A 23,729-nucleotide genomic window follows, 5' to 3' on the forward strand; every position below is an offset into this window, starting at 1 on the left:
GACACATAATCCGAGGCAGGCTCCAGGCTCCGAACTGTCAGCACAGAGCCCAACACCCAAGCTGAAGTCAGACGCTTAACCGACTGAGCCACCCAGGAGCCCGCTTCTTCAGTATTTAAAAAAAAAAAAAAAATTACAAATCAGATAACTTTGAAAAGTTACATGTCATAATTCGGGAAGGTTTAAACAAGAAAAGGTGCTGCCATCAGGTAACACTAGACCCTCTGGCCACAGCAGATTTTGGAAAGTAATGATATGCAACAGGAAGAAGCCAAAACATACAGGTGTAAATCGTTTCTGACATATGTGCAGCCCCAGCCACATCAAGCTTCAAAAATATTTCAGCGTCAAGGGTGTCTGAGTGCAGCTGTGGGTCTTTTCCTCCCTGTTTATGGGCCGTACATGGCTTAACTCATGTGAACTGGCCAATGTCAGGTGTCACGCAGCCCTGTCTGATGGAAAACACATGTCTATAGAGGTAGAAAGACAAATCCAGCCACAGTCCAGCCTTGACTCAGTCACGATACAATGAAGAGGAAAAAAGGGCTGCAGACACGTCTCGCGCCCTTCTTGTGTCTCTCTCAGCTCCTGCCAACAATGAGCCGCTTGTTTCTCTTATTTCCCAGAAACAGTATTAGCCGTCCAACAAGGTCAGCAAAAAAAAAAAAAAAAAAAAAAAAAAAAGAAGGCAACTTTTCACTTCAGGGTCCATTTGGTTCCAAAAATCTGTAAAGTATTAAACCAAGAAGCTGTACTATCCCAACTTCACACTGAGCCCTTTATTCTGATTCTGGGTGAGAATAACCACAAGGCAATTTCTCAGCCGGCTTGGTTGATAAGACACAGAGCTCCGGATGCCTACGTTCCTGGCCTCACTGTTTCAACACTTCAAACCACTTCCAGGTGCCCCAAATTGGACAGGTGGACCTTAGGTCTTCCAGATACCCCCAGCTCTTCTAGTTTCAGACTTGTGAGCGGCCGATGCTTCACAGGAGACTCTGAATTATTAGTACCAGAAGATGACTCTCCCACTTGCTATCCTGTCTACCTGTCTACACAGCAGTATAGTTGACAGACCAGTGTGTAAGTATCCAGGTAACTGTGCTCTCGGAGGTGTACATGATCGAAATGCCTGTTAACACTGGTTTTTATGTGTTCCTAGCAAGTGCATGACCTAAAATGCATATATTTTGGCATTTAAAAGATTCAGCCATCAGTTTTCATCATTGTAATGTATCCAGAACAAGCCGGCGTGCTGGTTTCTTCTGGATCCTTTTGCTGTAAAGAAATCATATTTCTTCCACCTAAAGCAGTACCAGCATGTGCTACTCAGATTCCATCTGATTTATGGGACCTCACAAGATTTATCAAAAGTGGCCCATGACAGGAAGCACATCTATGAAGCTGGCGAACTTAGGCAAATAATGACCTAAGTTGGAAAAAGAGGAAATTGGGCGCTTTGCCGTGCTGCTCCACAAAGTTATCTTTGTGTCTTTGAATTTAATTCGATGGCCTGGCAATACTAAAACCAACACTATTTTATTATCTTCAGACAATAGGTACACTTTTATCCCAGCAGGAAATGGAAACTCTGATTCATGCATTTATTTTCATTAGTCAGGAGAGAGTTTATTGCAGCTTTTTATTGGTTCGCTTTCCTGAATGATTCTAAAACTACTCCAGGTGCAAAGCGCGGCAACCCAAGCGAAGTAACAGAAAATGAATCTATAGCTGTGTCCCATGAGAGGGGAGGAGAAAAAGTTGTCAGCGTGGAATGCTAATGTTTAATCTGTTTTCTTTCCACAAGGTATCATTTTAGTAAACATCTTGATTATTTAAAGAGCTCATACAACAGACATCCAAGAAATAGTCAAAGAACTTGAACAACTTATGAAATAGAAGAAGCTATTAGTATTCAAACACAGAAAAATTATCAGCCTCACCAAGAATCACAAAAATGTAAAGTAAGAGCGAGCCACTGTTCGGCAATCAGATTAGCAAAGATAATGACATGATGCAGGTGGGTGCTTTGCATCAGGATAGCACTGCTCAGGGGACAAAAAAAAAAAAAAAAAAAAAAAAAAAAGAATTTTACCAGGGGTAGCAGGATTAGGAAATCTGGTAAAACTATATTCAAGTTTTGGGAACGTGTGCATGTATCCCTAGTTCTTCTAGGATTTCTAGTGATCCCAAAACGTCATTTACCTCTGAAATGAAAAAATATCCAAGTATTAATAATGGTGGTGTTTGGATGCTAGGACTATAGTTGACTTTTTCTTTCCAGCATTCTACAGTTCATTTAATTATCCATTCACCAATTATCTGCTGAACCCCAGCCACGTACAAGGCACTGCTTCCAGGTGCTAGAGAGACCAATGAACAGGAGTCCTGGCCCTTCGAGAGATTATAGTCTAGTAGGGAGACAGACAACAGCAAATATATAATGTCATTCTTGAGCAAAGGGCTTTGTACAAATAAATGTGGAAGTATATTAGGCACAGAAGTTAAGGAAGGACTCTCTGAGGAGGTTATGCATGATCTAAGAAATGTGAATAAAGTGCACAAAATCAGGGTGGGGGCCATACTAGGCTGAGGCACTGTAAGTGCGAGGTCCTAGGGTTGGAAGGTGCGAACCTATCAGTTTGGAGTACTTGTGCAAAACAGGGAGGCCCACGTGGCCGAAGAGCAGAATGGGAGGGGCAAGGAGCAGGGCCCCTGGGGCCTCACGGCTGTGGCCAGCACTGCAGTTGACCTCTACTCCAGAGTGATAGAAATCTCCTTTCCGCTCACTGCTCAGACCACATGGGAAACCACCAGAGTGTTTCATACATTATGTAAGTTAAAAATTCTGAAGAAATCCAGAGATGGAAAAGTTCTGGGAGTACACACCTCGGGATTAGTGTCTCTGGGCTATTGTCTCTCAGCCCTGTGGAGTGTTCCGGGCCATCTTTGAGGAAGAAAGGAATAAGTAAGCTTTGGAGTGGAGGTAAGGGGAGTTAGAAACCAGAGCAGCTCCACTTTTAAAAACTTACCAGAGGAGATTCTGGTCCCAAGGAAAACAAAACAAAAACCTATACCTCTAAGTTTTATTTGGGAGGCTGTGCCAAGGGGGTTTTGTTCTTAAAACCAAAAGTAAGTAAAATACAAACAACAAATAAAGCTCCAACTCTGGATTTTCCAAAGTTTATCCTTGAATCAAACAGAGTATGTGGTCTTGTTTTGGTCTTCAGACATTCCTGGCTGGTGCTCTGAGATCCGGCCATAGCCCAGTGTTTAGGAAGGTCACAGAAAACTTCCTTCTAAAACTCTTGGTGTTCTCACTGTTGTGAGATTTTTTTGAGGATTGTCACCTAGAGCAATGTCTAGATCATTTATGAGAAATTGAAGGGAGAACTCCCTCTTTGGCATCTATATATATATATATATATATATAAAAACTGCGTCTCTCCTCAACACCAGGCGAGCCTTTACCTCATAAACTCTTTGATTCCTGTAACTGAACATATCTTCCTCTTTGCAAGAGCCCCCAAGTCTCAAAGCTAAATGTGCATACACCTCTAGCATAGGGCCTGTGGTATACATTTTTCTCCCTGGCTTTACTATTTTCTCAGCCTTAGTCTCCCTTTACCACAACTTGACTCAATTATTTATATATGCCCTCTCTGATTGTGTATTTTGTAAGAAGCAAGAATAGGGAATAAATGAATGGAAGCATCAGTTTCAGTTTAAAACTCTATCTCTGTGTGTATATGTACACAGATATGTTAATGGTTAATTACATAATGTTCTGAGAAGTTTAACCTAGCATGCTGGAAATGGTGTTTGCTCGTCATCCCAAGGAAAGGAGTTCACAGACCTAAGGCCATTCCTGTGGTGGACCAAAAAGCATCCCATCATATTGCACTGTCTTTATGGAATATACTCATTAGAGGAGTCAGCTGACCCAAGCAAAGGACGCTCCTCCCCCCATCTTCCACAGACACTACCTTAGCCAAGGGATCAAAGCCAACATCACACATACTATGATGAACTGACATCACGTGCCTCTTGATAGGACGTGATGAAGAACACATCATCACTGGTGATGATGTGGCATTCCTGCCAAAAATGTGTAACCGAAATCTAAACCTTGAGGAAACACCAGACAAATCCAAATTAAAAAACAATCTACAAAATAACTGGCCTATACTCTTTAAAGATATCACGATCCAAAAACACAAGGGCCCAGGAATCATTCCAGGTAAAAAGAGATTACATAGACAGGACAATTAAACGCAGTACATGAACCTTAACAGATCCTGGACCAGAAACCAAAATAGCCAGAAAGGACATTGTTGTGGCAAATGAAGAAATTTTCATACACGGATATGGATTAGAAAGCAACATTCTATACCAATGTTAAATTTCCTGATTTGGATCCCTATACTGTGCTTATGTAAGAACATATTCTTTTAGAAAATACAACCTGAAGTATTTAGGGGTAAACGAGCATGAGGTCTCCAACTTAATCTCAAAAGGTTCAGGAAAAAAAGGAAAAAAATATATATATATATACATACAGAGAAAGTAAGATAAGCAAATGTGGCAAAACATAAACAATTAACAAAGGCAAATCTGGGAGTTACTTGTACTAGAAACTCTTCTGTAAGTTTAAGATTGTTTCAAAATAAAAGGTGACATATTAAAAAAAAATAATAATACCAAGAAAGAAAAACTTCTCAATACACACCCAAAACTCCCTGGAGCCTGAAAATTCTCAGTCTGGCAGGGCCCAGAGAAACTGCGTCATATACGCGCCATTGTATTGTAACATTTTTATCTTTGAGGAAACCCCCACTAAACAATGGTTTTGAGAACTGACCAGGGTTTGAAGGGGAAAGAACCCCGGTTGCAATATGTGCTAAGGATTCTGATACCTCATACTCACTGTTCCTCCCACCCTCCCCACCTCCACACCCAACCCCAACTGTTATTTGGAAATAATTCTGGGTGAAGTTTGTCAGAAGGGACTGACTTCCGGTTATAAAATAAATTAGTCATGGGATGTAATATAAAGCGCGGTGACTATAGTTAGCAATACTGTATTGTATAATTGAATGTTGCTAAGAGTACATCTTGAACATTCCCATCACAAGAAAGAGAACTTTGTAACTATGTGTGGTGATAGATGTTAACTAGATTTATTGTGGTGATCATTTCCGTAACATATGTACATATGTTACAATACGTACACACTGCAATATGTACATATATCAAATCATTATGTTGTACAACAAACTATTACAACGTTATGTCAAATATATCTCCATTTTTTTAAAAAGGAAGACAATCTCATATTCAAAAAAATAGAGAGCCAGGAAGACAGGAAGGAATTGCCCTATGGTACTGGTTGGAGACAGAGAGAGACAGAGCATGAATGGGGGAGGGGCAGAGAGAGAGGGAGACACAGAATCCAAAGCAGGCTCTAGGCTCTGAGCCATCAGCCCAGAGCCCGACGCGGGGCTCAAACCAACGGACCGCGAGATCGTGACCTGAGTTGAAGTTGGACGCTTAACCCACTGAGCCACCCAGGCGCCCCCTGGAGCAGTCTTTTAGAAGAAACAGTTCTGGATAACTGCCTGACAACAAGACACTGGACTAAAGAATTACAAGTTTTCTTAGGTAGAATCTGAGCTCCAAGAGTTAATTGACTGTAAAGCTCAAGGTCCTTCAGTGAAAGGCCCCCCCCTTCCCAGAGTCAGAGCTGAAGAAACTGTTCCACGTTGGCCTTCTTGACAGAAGAAAGAATGGACAAGCTGGAAGGCCAGAGTTGGGTCTGGGGAAAGGCACCAGAGAATGTAAACACATGGAAGTATGTTTCAGGCAGAAACCTGTCAGGCCAAAGCCTTCAATTGTAATATGGTTTGGGTGCTGGGACTCCCTCAAATTACAGGGGGAAAAGTTCTGTATTTAAAACCAGGGCAGAGACAGAGAAGATGATACACAAACAAATGACTGAGATGTGTTGTAGATTGGAGAAGTGGGGTCTCCAACAGAATATCCCTCAATTGTAGGGTCTCAGGCAGTAGCAGTAGAAAAACATCAGTGATGGAGGCCAGGAGGCCAGGAGGCCAGGAGCCTTCCCATTTGCAGCTGCACGGAGTGCTCATTTTATTAAGATGGGATGATCCAGTTCCACTTGGGGAGAGATTAGAGTTCCATTCTAATTCATTCAGGCATTATAGCAGTTGATAGGGGTGGAAATGGAATATTTTTCTTGATATTTAAAGTGGACGCTTTGAAGTAGCTAAATCAAAGTCTTGTGAGCCAGGACTAAATCACCCACATTAAAAAATATTTTTTACTTTATTTTCTTCCAGCTCTGCAAATATGTAACTCTTGGCAAAATGGAAAACTCACAACTCACTCTTCACTGGTGTCTGAGAAGTAGAATACTGGAAAGGAAAAAGGACTAAAATAATATGGAATGAAATGTATGACATGTACTGGGAAGCAAAATAACTTCAAATATAGCTTCCATTTATGGCTTAGTCAAAAACATATGGATGTGCAAGCTGAAAAACAGAGCTTGTGGGAGGATAAGTCCCTGGTGAAAAATATGCTTTTTGGGTACTGACAACCTTAAATCATTTATTGCACAAGAAAGTAGCGCCCCAATCAAACCCCTCACCGTCACCTCAACACACAAGGTGAATCTGCAGCCATGTACTTATTTAGTTTGATAAAAGCAAACCATTTCAACATTGTATTTTTTTTTTTATTTTTTTTTTTTAAATTTTTTTTCAACATTTATTCATTTTTGGGACAGAGAGAGACAGAGCATGAACGGGGGAGGGGCAGAGAGAGAGGGAGACACAGAATCGGAAACAGGCTCCAGGCTCTGAGCCATCAGCCCAGAGCCTGACGCGGGGCTCGAACTCACGGACCGCGAGATCGTGACCTGGCTGAAGTCGGACGCTTAACCGACTGCGCCACCCAGGCGCCCCTCAACATTGTATTTTTTAAGGAATTCCTATACTTTACTAACAAACATCCCAAAGAAACTGGAAAAAATGAGGAAATTAAAGGGAGGCACAAAAATTTATATACAGGAGTATTTACTGCAACATCATTTATAATGGTAAAAAAAAAAAAAATAGAATCAACCTGTATGTCTCTCAGCAGAAGAACTGGTTAAACATAGCATAGTCATCTTATAGAATACTGTATAGACATTAACATGATGTAATGGTTTATAAACAGAAATATGCCCAGGTCCATTCATATATATATGGTAAAACCTTGGCTTGTGAGTACTTGTTCTGTCAGTGTTCCATAAGATGAGCAAACATTTCTAATGATTTTTAACTTGATAAATGAGCGATGTCTTGCAATACAAGTAGTAATGTGATACCGAATGTCACAGGATCACAACTGAGTCAATGGTTCTTGAAATTCACCTTGATATACCAGTGTTTTGGATTACAAGCATGTTTCTGGAATGAATTATACTCACAAACCAAGGTTTTACTATAAATATGAATTAAACAATGAGAATCCAGTTTGTACCTATCAGAATTATAAAGACTAAAAAGTCTGATAATGGACATTATTGGCCAGAATAGAAGGAAAGGAGCATTTTGATACTCTGTTGGTAGGGTGTAAATGGGTGTAACCTTTTTGGAGGGAAGTAGAACATCTATTAAAACTTCAAATGCACATAATTTTTGATTTAGGAAGCCCACCTCTGCAAAATTATCTTATTCATAAACAGCATAATTATAAAGGAATTATGTTAATTATGTTAAGCACTGAAGCACTGTTTAGTAACAGTGAACAATTAGAAAAGGATCTAAATATCCAGCATAGGGGACTGTTTAAATAAATTAGGTACATCAATAGTAGAATATTATATATTCCTGGCAAAGAAGGACTACATCTATACATATGAATTTAGAAAGCTCTCTAGGATACGTTAAGTTTAAAAAAGACATATACACCCAAGCATACATATGTATGTAGAGTATTTGTAGAACACACAGGAGGCTGGTAGCAATGTTTTCGATGAAGAGAGAAGGACTGGGGGTCCTCGTGTGAAGGAGACTTACTTCTCATGAATACTCTTTGGAACTGTTTGAATTTTTCGTGTTACTTTTCTAATTAAAATCGCTAATCAAAAAATACTGTAGAAAAATATTAATTGAAATGAAAAGATGTTCATGATATGTTCAATGAAAACTGGGCTACAAAAAGAATATAAAAGACTTTCCAACCTTTTTTGTTCACATTTATATTGAAAAAAAAAAAAAGAATACTACATGAGAAAACATTGTGTGATTTTGAATGGTCAGATTACAATGTTTTTTTATTCTTTCAGTTTTTGCTGATCAGCTGTACTACAATGACCAAAGAGTAATTATATAATATGGGGGAAAGAACACTGTTGAATCTTGTTGCCTCAAATATGTTTAGGATCTTTTCCTAATTTTTTTTCTTTTCCTGATTTTTTTTTTTTTTTTAAACCAGGGAGAGGAGGGTGATCTTCCTCTCTTCAGCACTTAATGAGAAAAGACCATGAAGGACTTTTGTTTTCTTGGCTTCTTACAGTATTTTGCTGACTTCATCACAGAGAATTATTCGGAGTCAAGCATGGTGGAACAGCTGTCCCTGACCACCAGCAACTGCAAAACACCCAAGGAATAAATTTAGACTTCCAGAAAGGAAGAAGAAATCAATCTTCCAGTTGATGTGGGGTGGGGGAGGTGATTATCACACACAGGCAGGGACATCACCAGGCACCCCGAAGAGGAGATCAAAGAATGCCCAAATGTCACTCAGCACTTATTAATTTGGAACAAGTGGCCAAAGGACAAACCATCCCGGAATCCCTTCGCCTCAAACTTTAACTGGGTGAAATTCCCCACAACAAGGAAGTTCCTGAGGGCAAAAGACTGGAAGCCAGCCAGCAGATACTACAAAAACTGTCAAAATTATTTTTTAAACTCTCAACAAAGACCCACAGCTTGGTGAAAAAATTAGACTCCATTAAAAATAAGTAAATAATGGAGGTAGTACACACAAAGAAGAGACTTCAAAAAAGTTTTCCCTGGCCTTTACCCCCTTCCTAAGAGGTTCTACGTTCCTTTGGGGTAGGAAGTGCCTGCCTCTCTCGAATTTTTCAGGAGTTTAGCCCTACAGAGGTCTGATTTTCTGGTCAATTCTCAGCAAGCAAAGTTTGAGGGGAGCTTACACACTTACTGAGTGAATTTAGACAATACAGTTCAATAAACTGGATCCCAAAGTACAATGTATTCCCTTGTTTTTAAAGTTTACTCGGTGTGATTGGGGTCAAAACTCTCTGGAAAGTGGCTTCAGCATTCCCGTATCCAATGCTCATGTATATACTAACACCAACAAGTGCCAAAATGACAGATGCCAATGCCATAATAAATGTCTATTTTGGACAAAGAACCCAGTCAAAAAGTTGGTGAGCATATTCAGCATTTGTTTCAGATAACTGAAGGTAAAGAATGGATCATTGGAGTGGGTTTCTGCCATTTATTATTATGGCATTCTCCGATCACTATGCTAAAACACACAATTGTCTTGTAGCTCCCCATACCCATACCTGGCTGATGACCAGGTATGCCCCATACCCATACCTGGCTGATGACCAGGGTCATCTGAGCACCTGAAAACAGCACCCATTCCCAGACTCCAATCTACATCATCTGAAACAAGATTTCCCAGAGGGGGTGGGGGGCAGGCATTATTCCAGCAGCAGCCCATGACTGCTTTTTAAGGAGCAATCAGATGACTGGATTCTGAAGACTCCTGTTTAACAAATGCCCCTAAGGGATCTTCCTAGTGCTAGATCTGGATCCCCACTGGGAGAAACACTGATCTTAGAGACTAGGGAATTACTCGTTTGTTAATGGCAGACTCCGTCAATTGTAGAACCTTAAGGATTCATGGTTTTGTCTGGATTGCACATGGGTCCTAGAGCCTTCTTCCCAAAACCCCATCCTCCTCTCCCTCTATAAAAAACGCTCAAGGCATCAAATGGTTCTCTCTTTTTTTTTGTTTCCTTTAGGCTATTATAAAGGTAATATAAACACATTACAGAGAATATAAAGGGAATCACCCCCAATCAAAAAGGCTTACTATAATCACTACTAACATTCAAAAATACATAATTGATTTACCTAATACATTAACTCTACAAAGTGGTGCACCTGTGATGCATAATGCACTTGGCTAGGGGCTAGAAATACACAGATGGAGAGCAAAGTCTGAGGGAAAGGAGAAACTAAACAGTCATTTTTTTAAAAAACAAAATTATAGTTCACAATAAACAATTTTTTCTGCTTTATAAAATTAGAGTAAGACAATAAAGTTCTCCATGTGCCACAGAATCCTTATAACTATTATTTTAATGGTTACAAATACATTTATTTTTGTATTGCAGGCAATTACTTGGGGGTGGCGCTATTATAAAAAATTTTTTTTTCTTTTTTTCAACGTTTTTATTTATTTTTGGGACAGAGAGAGACAGAGCATGAACGGGGGAAGGGCAGAGAGAGAGGGAGACACAGAATCGGAAACAGGCTCCAGGCTCTGAGCCATCAGCCCAGAGCCCGACGCGGGGCTCGAACTCACGGACCGCAAGATCGTGACCTGGCTGAAGTCGGAAGCTTAACCGACTGCGCCACCCAGGCGCCCCTAAGGGTGGCGCTATTATAAATAACCCTTCTTTGTGTACACAATTTTCCAAAGTGTTCATCTAAGCATACTACATAGGAATTTTATCTTAGAGAATATTTTCTTAGGAAAAGTGTAGCATCAAACATTTTTCATGGCTCTTGACACTTCTTACCAAAGAGATTTTCTATCTAAATTTCTAAATTTCACATAATAAAATCTACAAGTGTTTATCACCTAATATTTATTCATCCATGAACAATATGGGTTTGAACTGCATAGATCCACTTACGTGCTGATTTTTTACAATAAAGTACTATAAATGTATTTTCTCTTGTGATTTTCCTAACATTTCCTTTTCTCTAGCTTACTTTATTGTAAGAATACAGTATATAATACATATAACATACAAAATACGTGTTAGTTGACTGTTTACATTAGCAGTTAAGGCTTTGGGTCAATAGTAAGCTATTAGTAGTTAAGTTTTGGGGGAACCAAAGTTACATGTGGAATTTGGGTCTCCCACCCCACGTTGTTCAAGGGTCAACTGTACTGATCTAAAAAAGAGATTCATCCATATTAAGATAAATGGAATATACATATGGAAACACATTTACATAAGGAAACACATTTCCTTATACACTATTACATCTCACTTTATTGCATAAAAGTAACTGAATTAGTCAATTTAATACTGTTTTTAAGGGTGCCTGGGTGGCTTAGCTGGTTAAGCATCCAACTTCGGCTCAGGTCATGATCTCGCTAGTTTGTGACTTCGAGCCCGCATTGGGCTCTTGCTGACAGCTCAGAGCCTGAAGCCTGCTTTGGATTCTGTGTCTCCCTCTCTCTCCCTGCCCCTCCCCCACTCACTCTCTGTCTCCCTCTCTCTGTCTCAAAAATAAACATTTTTTAAAAATTAAAAAAAAAAAATAGTAATGTTTTAGCCCTCATTTCACATATCTTTAAAAAGCCTAAAAGGAAAAAAAAAAAAACTGTAATGAATCTCTTTTTGGAAACTCCAAAGAAGAGAAGTCTTCAATAAGGCTGATTAGATAGAGTGAATTTTGACAATTGATGGCTTCCTCCAAATCTAAGACAAAAATAGTGATTTCTATGGTATTTAGATATTTAGAAAACCGCTCCTTCTTTTTTTCCAATCAAGAAAAAAAGCCTTTTTAACCAGAACCCCTTCCCTTTTTCCCTGTGCCCACCAATCTTCCTTCCCCGCCATATGTGCCCACTTTTTTATCACCACATTCCTACCAATGCCTTATCACTCTACCCCCTCCCGTAAAGTGTGAAGGTTTTTCAGTTTGTCTTTGGGTTTGTGTGTATGTGCTTGTGCACACTGGGCTAATTTATGCTTCAGAGACCACAAAGTTCAAAAAGTAGAGGGAATATCAGAGCTGGAAAAATCACAGTAGCCAGATGTGTCTGCCACGAACTTACCACATAAATTAGACTAGGAAAAAAGAGAAAAAAATTGGAAAAAGAACAACAAAAAAAGATAGCCTACATATAAATCTCACTTTGAGCAAACCTTAGGATACCTTTCTATGTGGTTTAAACAACACTAGACTTCAGTGTCCCTTAGCTATTTTATTTGCTGATAAAATGTTTTTAAGTGCTTTTATACACTTCCTAGAGGGAAGAATAAGCCAATTTACCAAACTGAGCACAGACAAGATTTTCCATCTTGTCTTGAAAAGCATGCCCTGCAAAAAAGAAAAACACACACATGTGTTTATAATTTGAAGTACAAATCAAGACAGACCGGGAGGACTTAGACTCTGGCCTGGTGAACAGCACATCTTCAAAGAGAGAGAGAATGAGTGAGTGAGTGAGTGAGTGAGAGAGTGAGAGAGTGAGAGAGTGAGTGTGTGTGTGTGTGTGTGTGTGTGTGTGTGTGTGTGTGTGTGTGATTTTAAAAATTCCTATAGCATTAAAAATACCCTCTGGCTGCACTTTACCAAAGTTTCTGAACCGGCTAGGGCTGGTAGTCTGGTGAAGTTGTTATACAGTCTTTATTTTTCCTGTTCTGTCTGGGAGGATACTGGCACCCCAGGTCGGGGCCTCGCTCCAACAAAGAGGTCTGTTAATGTGTGACAGGAGCCCAGCACACCATGGTTTATGATCACTAGGATTATCACCAAAAGGGCAAAATTCACTTTCTCTTGGCAGTAATATTTTAAAATACGGGGATATTTTAAGTTGCCTCATGATTCAACTATTTGTGTGCTGAGAAACGGGAAAACCTTGATGCTGGCACACTTGTCGAGGGGGAAATGTCCTTCGCACGGAACTTGAGTGTGCCTGCTCTTCACAAACTCCCTGTTAACAATACAATGGAGAAAGGGACAGGTCACGAGCACATACGCCTCCTCATGTTCCCCCAACTGCTGTCTGGGGTCAACAAAATTATATTTGCAACATGTGAGCAAAAGTGCCCAAACGATCCAAGTTGTGGGAATCGTGGTTGGGTTTTCCTGAGGGAGGAACAGGATGGCTTTGTAACAATGCACACCACAGCCTCTTCCTCAGAGTGCACACGGGCCAGAAAAGTGAGGGAAAATCAGGCTACCGGCTACCAATAACAGTTTCAACAACATACTTCTTTGGGGCCTTTCTGTACGTTGAGTACTGAGGTACTCAAGACGACTTGCATGAGGTAGGGATCGCAGTAGCTAGGGATGTCTGCTCTCATTATCACCACTTCACAGATAAGGAAAACTCAGACTCAGAGAGGCTGATAAACGAAACTAGTAAATGTCTAACCCAAGAGAGACTCAGTTGGGACTCCACGTTCCTCCCATCAACCACTATACAGAAAGGTCTCCTGCCTCCACTCTACCCCTATCACTGCCCTAACACCCTAACCAGATTTCCTTAGCAGGCCCCATTTTCCCCCAAGCCCATTGTCCTATATGTTAGAATAGAAAGGGAGAGTCCTTTTTTTTCCTGTTTCATTTTTCCCCCCTTCCAAAAAATTTAGTAGGTTTTAATAGTGATTAATGAGAAGAACAACCCATTTAAAAGATGCAAGGTCCTGCCTGGTTTGTGTTATGAAAAAAAAATATAATCAACTTTCATATGTATAATCATTTTCTGCCTTCACTATTACATAAAAGCTGTGATTCTAAGCAAGTTGTGGGCCCCCAAATGATATGGCTTCCACCCAGAGGTAATCTCTCCTCTTTACTCTTTGAAGTTCTCCAAGGTCTTCCTTTCTTCTTCCATTCAGTAGGCATCTCTGGGGACCGAGATGCAAAGGTCACCAAGGTGCTCAGACAGAATCAAATAGGACAAAACCTGACAGGAAACCTGATTTGGCAGATACAAAAACAAAAATCTGAATTAAAAACTAGACCAAGCCAGAGATGGTTATTTGAAATAAAATGCAAAAGAAGAAAAAGAAAAAGAAAAAAAGAAAAAAAAAATTTGTCTTTTTCATTTCTCTCCTGCAGAGTCAATTTCATTTTACTTAGGCATTTGAAAAGTCAGTGAGTTTAGATACGTAACAAATCTGCCATGCTGCATAGATGCTTTTTCACTGGATACTGATGCAGCCTGACAAAAGTTTGCTCCATTTTTACAAAGTCACTCAATGCCTTTAAGTGACAGGTTTCTTCTCTACCAATTAAAATATGATTGGACTTGCAAATTACATTTCAGGAATAGATGTACTAAAAAAATAAGATATCCATGGATAAGCTTGGGGGGGGGGTGCTAAAATATTTCCACCAGAGGGTGCTATCCTCACTGAAAGTAATGAACAGTGTTCCTAATTTAAAGCACTTTATACTCTAACTCGCCCAAAATAAATCTTTTGTTTCTCGTGAGCTTTTATGATGAACAATGAAATTATCTTCAAATCTAACATCCTAAAATTGAATAAAGTAGAAAATAAAAGTTTTCCTTCCACAAAGAATAATGTTAGTAATAAGAATAAAATAATTATAGCTTGTTATGTCCCAGGCACCACATCTAAGCACTTTACACATATAAATTCATATAATCTCTTCATACTGTGATAATAATCCTCATTTTACATATAAGGAAACTGAGGCAAAATTAAGTAATTTCATAGGGTCATGAAGCTAGTAATGGACAGAGCCATGTATCAAATTCTAACAGTCTGATTCCCAAATCCATATACCTAAACTACAGTAAAGCAGAATCCCAATAAAAGGAGATTTATTGGGGCGCCTGGGTGGCTCGGTCGGTTAAGCGTCCGACTTCGGCTCAGGTCATGATCTCACAGTCCAAGGGTTCGAGCCCCTTGTCGGGCTCTGTGCTGACAGCTCAGAGCCTGGAGCCTGTTTCAGATTCTGTGTCTCCCTCTCTCTCTGCCCCTCCCCTGTTCATGCTCTGTCTCTCTCTGTCTCAAAAATAAATAAACGTTAAAAAAAAAAATTTTTTTTAAAAAAAGGAGATTTATTTCTGAATGTATTAAGCAATATCAAAGATTATATCACAGTTCTAGAAATGCGTAAAATTATCTTATAAAAGGTACTAATTTTATCATCTCATAATAATATTAACTATATTTTGACATTTTCATACATACATAAATACCTCCCTATAAAGGAGACACACCAATTAAGTTCACTTAGCTATTAGTTACATTATATTGAAAAGACCAAAATTCTAGATTCAAAAAGTAGAAGGATTTGCTCTTTATATTTTTTAAACACTGATAGTGAAGAGTATGAACTACGGATAGAGCTATAGCTTGAAATAACATATTCTGAGTAAATCACTTATTATTAAGACCACATTATGACTCTGTAAATTATCCCCAGTCTTTGGTGCTCACTTGGCATTCCCTGTTATATTTCTTTTCTTTTTTTTTTTTTTTTTTACATTTATTTATTTTTGAGAGACAGAGAGAGACAGAGAGTGAGAGAGAGACACAGAATCCGAAGCAGGCTCCAGGCTCCGAGCTGTCATCACAGAGCCCGACAAGGGGCTCGAACCCACGAACTGTGAGATCATGACCTGAGCCGAAGTCGGACGCTCAACCGACCGAACCACCCAGGCGCCCCCCTGTTATATTTCTATCCTTAGGACGTGTCTGTGATTTGGTGTGGGCTAGCAACACACTGTGTAATGGACAAATATTTAAATATTATTAGGAAAAAAACCCAGAATGTGTGTCTTGAGAAATTTACTGCTTCGATTTATTAGAAATGTGGAAACTAAGGTATTTTAACTCAGGAATAGGTAAACACGTTTCCCACATTCAGATTACAATTTGTTTAGATATACTTTACTAACCAATTGTGCTTCTGTGAGGAAAGAGGTGGCTCAGGTGCACAGGTTGACCCACATGTGCCTTCATTGTTAAACAGTTTCAAGCATTCAAGTTCCTTTTAATTAGTCCACTTTCTACGTGTTGCACAATTTTTTAAAATGAAGACAAGTACCACATAAACAGGGATATTCATTCCAGTATTGTGCAACACACAATAGTGACAACCTAAATATCCATCAGATGGGGGTGCCAGGTGTATCAATATGTGGGACTACTAGGAAATCTTTTAAAAGAAGGCAACTCTGTATGTACAGATATAGAAGCAGAAAAGGCAAGGTGAAGAACAGTAGGTATAATACACTAGCATTCGTGTGAAGAAACACATACCCATGACTGGAAGCACTAGAAGACTCCAGGACTAAGGAATGGGGATTCAGGGGGCATCGGAGTGACTCAGTCAGTTAAACATCTGGCTCTGGATTTCGGCTCAGGTCATGATCTCATGGTTCATGAGTTCAAGCCCCGCATCGGGCTTTGTGGTGACAGTGCAGGGTCTGCTTTGGATTCTCTCTCTCCCACCGTCTCTCTGCCCCTCCCCTGCTCACGCGCGTGCACTCTCTCTCAAAATAAATAAACTTAAAAAAAAAAAGGAATGGGGACCTGAAAAAAGTTTACTTTGTGAACAGTGCTTTGAAAAAGTGTTTGAATTTTTTTAACCAAGTCCATGAAAGATTTTTTCCAATTATAATACATTACAAAATTAAAGTTAATACTTTAATAATCAGTCTTTAGAATTTTTCATGAAAGCTAGATGGCTAAAAGAAAGACTGAAACTAGTCTAATGCTACCTAATTTGTGGTTTCTTTACTATACTTGCAACTGCTTTCTATTTGAGCTCTTATATATTGGGGACAAATGACTCATGGGAAGTTTTGGTTTACCACTGTTGGTAGAAGCATTTGTACCATTTTCCTTGATCTGCCCTTTAGATACGGGACACAACAGAAGTTATTCCAAGTCATTTGCTTTTTGGATATATTTTACATCTGCAAGCTTTAAAATGGTAGATCCAGACTTCCTGGCAGAACAGACAATATATTTACTTGAAGCTAACTCGGGTTTACTTGAGTTCATACTCACTTTGGCTAAGTCACAGTATGAAGGAAGGTGTCTGGGAATAATGCTCCCTTTTTTATCCTGCTCATTCCTAAAAAATCCAACAAGAGACTCTTTTCACGCTAAAATTAACTATTCTGTGTACAAAGCAGTATCTGGATATCTGATCTTAAATGGAAAAGTTATCTGAAAATGGCATCATCTTTTATAAGACTTTAAAAGTATCCTCCTATTTTTAGCCTTTGGAAGCAGGGAAAATGCCTACCACAGAAGCTAATTAGTTATGTTGCTGCTGTGTATTCATTCACATCTGATTATCTCTAGTGGGAAGAATTTTAGTTCTAAGGTAAAGGCAATTAGCAGAAAATAATCTTTTCTCAATTCTAAAATCATACTTAAGCATTTTTTTTAAAAGAGAGAGAGACAGAGCTCTCACAGAAGCAGGGAATGGACAGACAGGGAGAGAAAGAGAGACTTTTTTTTAATGTTTATTTATTTATTTATTTTGAGAGAGAGGGAATTTTTTTTTTTTTAATTTTTTTTTAAGTTTATTTTTGAGAGAGAGAGAGAGAGAGAGCGGGGGCAGGGAAAAGAGAGAGGGAGACACAGAATCTGAAGCAGGCTCCAGGCTCCAAGCTGTCAGCACAGAGCCTGACGTGGGGCTCGAACCCACAAACCGCGAGATCATGACCTGAGCCAAAGTCGGACGTTCAACTGACCTGAGCCACCCAGGTGCCCGGAAAGAGAAGCTTTTTTAATGCATTATTACTTTGTTTAATGTTTATTTTATTTCTGAGAGGGAGGGGAGGGGCAGGGAAGGGGGACAGTGGATCCAAAGCAGGCTCTGTGCTAGCCGCAGAGAGCCCAATGCAGGGCTCAAACCCACGAACTGTGAGATCATGACTTGGGCTGAAGTCAGATGATTAACTGAGCCACCCAGGTGCCAAGAGAGACAGAGAGAGAGAAAGAGAGAAAGGGAATGAATCTTAAGCAGGCTCCACGCTCAGCACAGGGCCCAATGCACAACCCTGGGATCAAGACTTGAGCTGAAATCAAAGAGTCAGACACTCAAGTGAGCCACCCAGGCGCCACTACATTTAAGCATTCTAAATGAAGTCAAGGGTGAGCTGCATTGTCCCGGGGCAGGTGTCTTGAGAAGCCACCTGCAAATCACATAAAGGCTAAATGCACTCTAAAGTCAGAGCAGCCTCAGTTGAAACTCCAGACCCTGTCATCCACAAGCTGTATGCCCTTGGGAAAGTTTCCTTATCCATAAAATAGGAATGTCACCACTCCTTGTAGGGTTGTTGTGAGTTTAATGTGATAAGGCATGAAAGCACCAAGCCTGGTGTCAATCACACGTTATGCAAAATAATTATAATAAAAGAAGGAAGGAAAGGGATTGGAGGCCAGAATTGTACCTTTGGCAGTCTTCAGGGACCAAATTCACAGAATGGGGGTATGTACCCGACTTGGATGAATGAGAGGAGGCCTAAGTAATTTTTCAAAAAACTCCAGTAAAGACAATTGAAAGAGATGCCGTAACCTTAGCATAAACCTAGGTAGCAAGAGTGCGAGGTGGTAGAAAAGGGGCCAGGAAGGAAGGCAAAGGTGGTGGCAGTGTAATGCACCCAAGAGCTATCTGGGGTGCATGAGGAGGCACTGAGACAACCAGAGCTGCTTCTGAGCTCCAGAGCCCCTTGGTTTAACACTTGTTCATTCACCTCCAGGTGAAAGCTTTAGGCTTACCGAGGTTTGGCTGAGACACGGCCATGGACCTCTGGGGTGCCGGGGTGGGAGTGGCAGCAGGGTGGAGGTTCATCGGATTCAGGGACTGATTCATCGCCTTCCTAGGGTCTTGCCACGTGGTGATTTTTTCTATGTGACTAAAAGAAGGAAAACAATGATCTTTTTAATTGTCAGCACGATCATCATTATCACCATCACCAACAACAGCACAAGTGTTAAATGACGCCGGCTCTTCTTCCCTTAGGATCTGCTTACAGATGGCTGACACATTGTGTTTGTTTTCATCCAAGGTCACGCGTGCCCACATACCCCTCCATCCAAGGGCCCCATTGGGGATCTTGCAGGGAACTCTCTGAATACGAGCCCATGACTTAGCTGTCCTAGCTGTCCCTACATGCAAAAACCCTCGTAAAGGCTTTCTGCCTCACCAGTGTATCCTGTCCCAGTCAAGGATCCTTCGGTCCTCAGCTCCTCAGGTGCTTCCCCGCCATTCAATCATGGGGATGCCATGGTGTGAACTCCTCTCCCAAAGCAAGACCGGGCCCTCCCGCCCCGCCAAGCCTCCCACGCTCCCCGGCTCATGTAATTGACATAATGAGGACACCTCTGTCAGTACCAGCCAAAGACAGAACTCTTGAAACCAACCTCGTAAATATGACACTACTGAGCTCTTATTAAGAGCAAGGAAGGCACTGTGAGGTCCAAGCAGGTGACACATAAAACTCCCAAGAAGCTTATGTTCTACTAAGCAAGGTTAACAACTGTTTAGCTGGAGGACGGGGTAGCAGGAATTAAGCGTAGGAAGACCGGCAAGTGCCAGATTATGGAGAAGCCCAAATGTCAAAGCATGAAGGTTTCTGAGGGAAAAGACATGATTAGACTTTGGTCATACACAACTTCCAGTATTTATATTGTGACTTAATCTCAGAGAAACTGGTACAACATAAGCTGCTGCCTAGAGTTTCCATATGTTCTTAGAAAGAGGGACAAGACCTCCAGCTTTGTCTGCCTCCTCCCAAACCACAACGTAAGTCATTCTTGGTAACTTATGTGCCCTACCGCACACCATCACCATCATCTCTTTTTTTTCCCCTGAAGTTTATTTATTTTGAGAGAGAGAGAGAGAGAGAGAGAGAGCATGCGCACATAAGCAGGGGAGGAGAGGAGGGGGAGAGAGAGAATCCCAAGCAGGCTCCACATTGTCAGTGCAGAGCCTGATGCGGGGCTCGAACTCACGGAATCGTAAGAATATAACCTAACCCAAAATCAAGAGTCAGATGCTGAAGCAACTAAGCCACCCTGGTGCCCCCAAAAACTTTTTTGAGATTTCATTATATTTTTCTTTTAAAGATGAGCATATTCATCTCGCGCTGTAACTTTGTTTCACGAATTGTATCAGAGTGCTTTTTATTTTTTTTTTTTTATTTTTTTTTTTTCAACATTTATTTATTTTTGGGACAGAGAGAGACAGAGCATGAACGGGGGAGGGGCAGAGAGAGAGGGAGACACAGAATCGGAAACAGGCTCCAGGCTCTGAGCCATCAGCCCAGAGCCTGACGCGGGGCTCGAACTCACGGACCGCGAGATCGTGACCTGGCTGAAGTCGGACGCTCAACCGACTGCGCCACCCAGGCGCCCCAGAGTGCTTTTTATATATTGATCAAAGACCACAAAAGCTGACCGCAAAAACCAAACGTCAGCCTTTTGTTCTATGCCTTGCAACTAGGTTTACCTCTCCCAAACTATTTGTTAGGCAAACCCCCACACACTAGGGACCTTCCCAGATCCACCTGAAAAGAAGCATGATTGTCCTTTCATTAAACACACCTTAATTTTGAATGACAATGGCCTCCTTTGAATCTTTAGCAACGCAAACCACTATTACTATCATTCAATTTAATCCCAAATCACTGTTAATTCCTGGCCCTGGAGTTTTATTTGTCTCTTCTCTGGCGTGTTTCCTCACATCTGAATGCTGCTAAATGAATGCTGCTAAAATTCCTCTTCAGACTTCTTTATCCTAGACAGCAAGTTATTGCCATGGGGAACTCATCCACTGCCTGAGTGAAAGCTTGGATGTTTTCCCAAGAAAGGGAAAGGCCTTCCCAAGAAGGCCTCATTTAAAGTGTGATTAAAAAATAAATAAATAAAAGTCAGGCTTGATATAAAGGAAGCAAAATTAAGTTTAACTGTTGAGTTTCCATACTGTAAAAGCCATCGACAGTTTTCAAAAATATAATAAAAAATGTGGGGCGCCTGGGTGGCTCAGTCGGTTGAGCGTCCGACTTCAGCCCAGGTCATGATCTCGCGGTCCCGTGAGTTCGAGCCCCGCGACAGGCTCTGTGCTGACAGCTCAGAGCCTGGAGTCTGTTTCAGATTCTGTGTCTCCCTCTCTCCGACCCTCCCCTGTTCATGCTCTGTCTCTCTCTGTCTCAAAAATAAATAAACATTAAAAAAAAATTGTTTTTTAAATGAACTAGGAAGAATAAAAATTTTAAAACCAAGACTGTCTTGTTAAGAAGAACACAAGGGGGGGGGGGGGGGAGGGTAGGACCTAAATAAAGAAATGAGAATCACTTACTCCAGCGCAAAAAGACGATAAAGGAAAGAAACAATGGTCTCATTTATACCTTCAGTTTAAGAATTGTAATTCTGTGAAAGCTTTCATAAAATCCTTTTGTCAACTTTTGGTCAAGTGGAAACTCATAACCAGCCTCAGGGGATTTGTCATAGTCGTTTCAGAGTGAGGAACCAATTGATGAGGATGTCAGAGTTGAGTAAACTCCCTTTAGCCAAGTAATTAGAGCGAAGAAACCCTTTGACTAACCATCCCTTCAGGACCCACACTATTAAAACATGTTTTCCAAGGTAGGTATGCCCTGCATGCTTTCCACAATGGCACCAGAAGGAAAGGAATTCTTCTCTCTCTCATGAGCCCTTCTCAGACCCCCTGAGACCATGGGTCCTGGTGCTGTGCCAGAAGCAGTATGAGCATGGCCACGGTGAGACAGAGTGACGCAGTGGAAGACACTTAAGGACACTGCTGGGGATAGTGGTAGGAATGACACAGGAGCCGGAACGATGCATTCCCAAAGGCTGGTCCCCACTCTCCTTCCCCATCCTGAACCAGTGGGCTGTGGCCCCCAAAACTGGGGAGAGCAGAAAGGCCCACAGCTGAGTGGTAAAAACGAGCCCAGCTTGCCGAAGGACTGCCACCACAACAGGCTGGCCTCCACCGCCTGGGACAGAGTGCTGGGGCTTTCTGGGAGGGCACTCTGGCCCCATCCCAGAGAGGTCTGACGCCAACGAGGCACAACTCAAACGTGGCTTCAAGTCCGAGAACTCCCCCAGGGCCGTGGGAGCCTCCTCAGCCCACCCTTCCAACCCCATACCCAGCCAACGCTTTTAAAGGAGTTTTGTTCCCAGCAGATTTGTTAATTAAAAGTGTCACTCACAGTATTCCCCAAAGACTAGAGTACAAGAGGGAGTCTTTCTTAAGTGAGCAGTTCTCATTGCTCAGAAACCACTCTGAGAAGAAAGCCACTCGAATTCCCAGCCTCTGCAGACCCACCAGTCGACCCGACGTCAGCTTTGCTTTAAGGCTCGGCTTCTATGAAGTCCAGGGTGGCTCCCAGTCTGAATGCCAAAAGCAAGAGCATTGCTCACAAGAACTTAATACACTGCTGATGATTTGATTTGAAAGCTAAATTCTGCTATTGTTCGAAACGTTTAGCTCCTGTCACCCCGTTCCCGAACGCAGGCTAAGCCACTGGCTCTTTCACACTGCTGTCTCATCTCCGCTCCCTCTGAGTTACTGACTCATTTCCTTTCTCGAATTTCTCAGTGTAACCTTACTGTCTGCCAGGACCCACAGTTTAGGATTAATCCTGACTTCCCTGCTACTCCCACCTCTTTCCTGATTTCATTCCTCCCTTGCTGCCCAGTCCTATTCAACCAAATGTCTCTGCTGTTTTTAAAAGCCCAATTTCTCCTGAAAATTTACATATATATTCAATCTGCTCATATATGTGTGTCCAATGAATACATATTCTGTACAGTTCTCATATTTTAAAAAATCGAACAAAAAAGGAAAAAAGGTATCAAACTATTTACGGGTATACATACAAGTTATAGGCCCACGGGTGCTTTTTTTCCTTACCAAACTCTCCTGTACTTTCCAGGTTTTTAACAGTGGCCATGCATTGTTTTCGTAAGCAGTAAAAACAAAAATAATCATGAAAGCACAACATGACAAAAAGGAAAATGACGCATGGGCATGCAGGTCACAAGGTACTAAAATGTTATTAAACTGTAGATTTGGCTCATAATTGTTGGGTGGCCAAAGGAAGAATGAGGGAAATGGAATTAATCACCTGGCCCCATGTTGTTTATCAAGAAAAAAAATGCCAGTTCCTAAGGATAAGGAAAACTTTTCCCGACACCATAAGGTCTTTTTCCTGGGCAAAAAAAAAAAAAAACAAAAAAAACCCCTGTAATTCACAAAAGACCCTGGCCCCCGGGGGCGGGGCTATAACAAAGATAAGAGGAGTGGCCTTCACTTCCCAGTCTTTCACAGTCGAGGGAAGAACAAACCAACTTCTCACCTCCAACCACATCAGGAGTCTCTCCTTAGAGAAGCATCCAGGTCTAAAAAGAGCTTCGGTGTTGGGGACTGCAGCTTGTGTTCAGGGGCAAGAAGGTCAGCGCTTCTCTGAGAAGACGTTTGGCTGGAAACAGTAGTTTATGGAAAGCTATGTTTTGTGAAATAATTTTTCCTTCTTGAATTAGTATGTTGCTCAACAGAGATGCAAGTTCAGAAAGCCATTTTATTTATTACGGAAATTCTGTGTTTGAGGTTGAAATGTCACTGAAATGAGCAGAAGAGGCAGCTTCACCTCTCAATGTCCCTCCACTCACCACCTGGTCCCTC

The 23,729-nt window shown here is 41.1% G+C and overlaps 1 protein-coding gene across 1 annotated transcript in view; it reads right to left on the reverse strand.

Annotated features, from left to right (window-relative positions):
• Window positions 1-23,729, reverse strand: part of WWTR1 (WW domain containing transcription regulator 1) — a 140,113-nt gene that overhangs the window by 37,376 nt on the left and 79,008 nt on the right. Inside the window, exon 3 of the mRNA XM_040480461.1 lies at window positions 18,800-18,936. Within this exon, the coding sequence (XP_040336395.1) occupies window positions 18,800-18,936 (137 nt within the window). The remainder of the gene's footprint in view (window positions 1-18,799; window positions 18,937-23,729) is intronic.

The sequence above is a fragment of the Herpailurus yagouaroundi genome, unplaced genomic scaffold (assembly GCF_014898765.1).
Source record: "Herpailurus yagouaroundi ecotype Mexico unplaced genomic scaffold, PumYag 159, whole genome shotgun sequence".
In the NCBI taxonomy this organism is placed as follows: domain Eukaryota; kingdom Metazoa; phylum Chordata; class Mammalia; order Carnivora; family Felidae; genus Herpailurus; species Herpailurus yagouaroundi.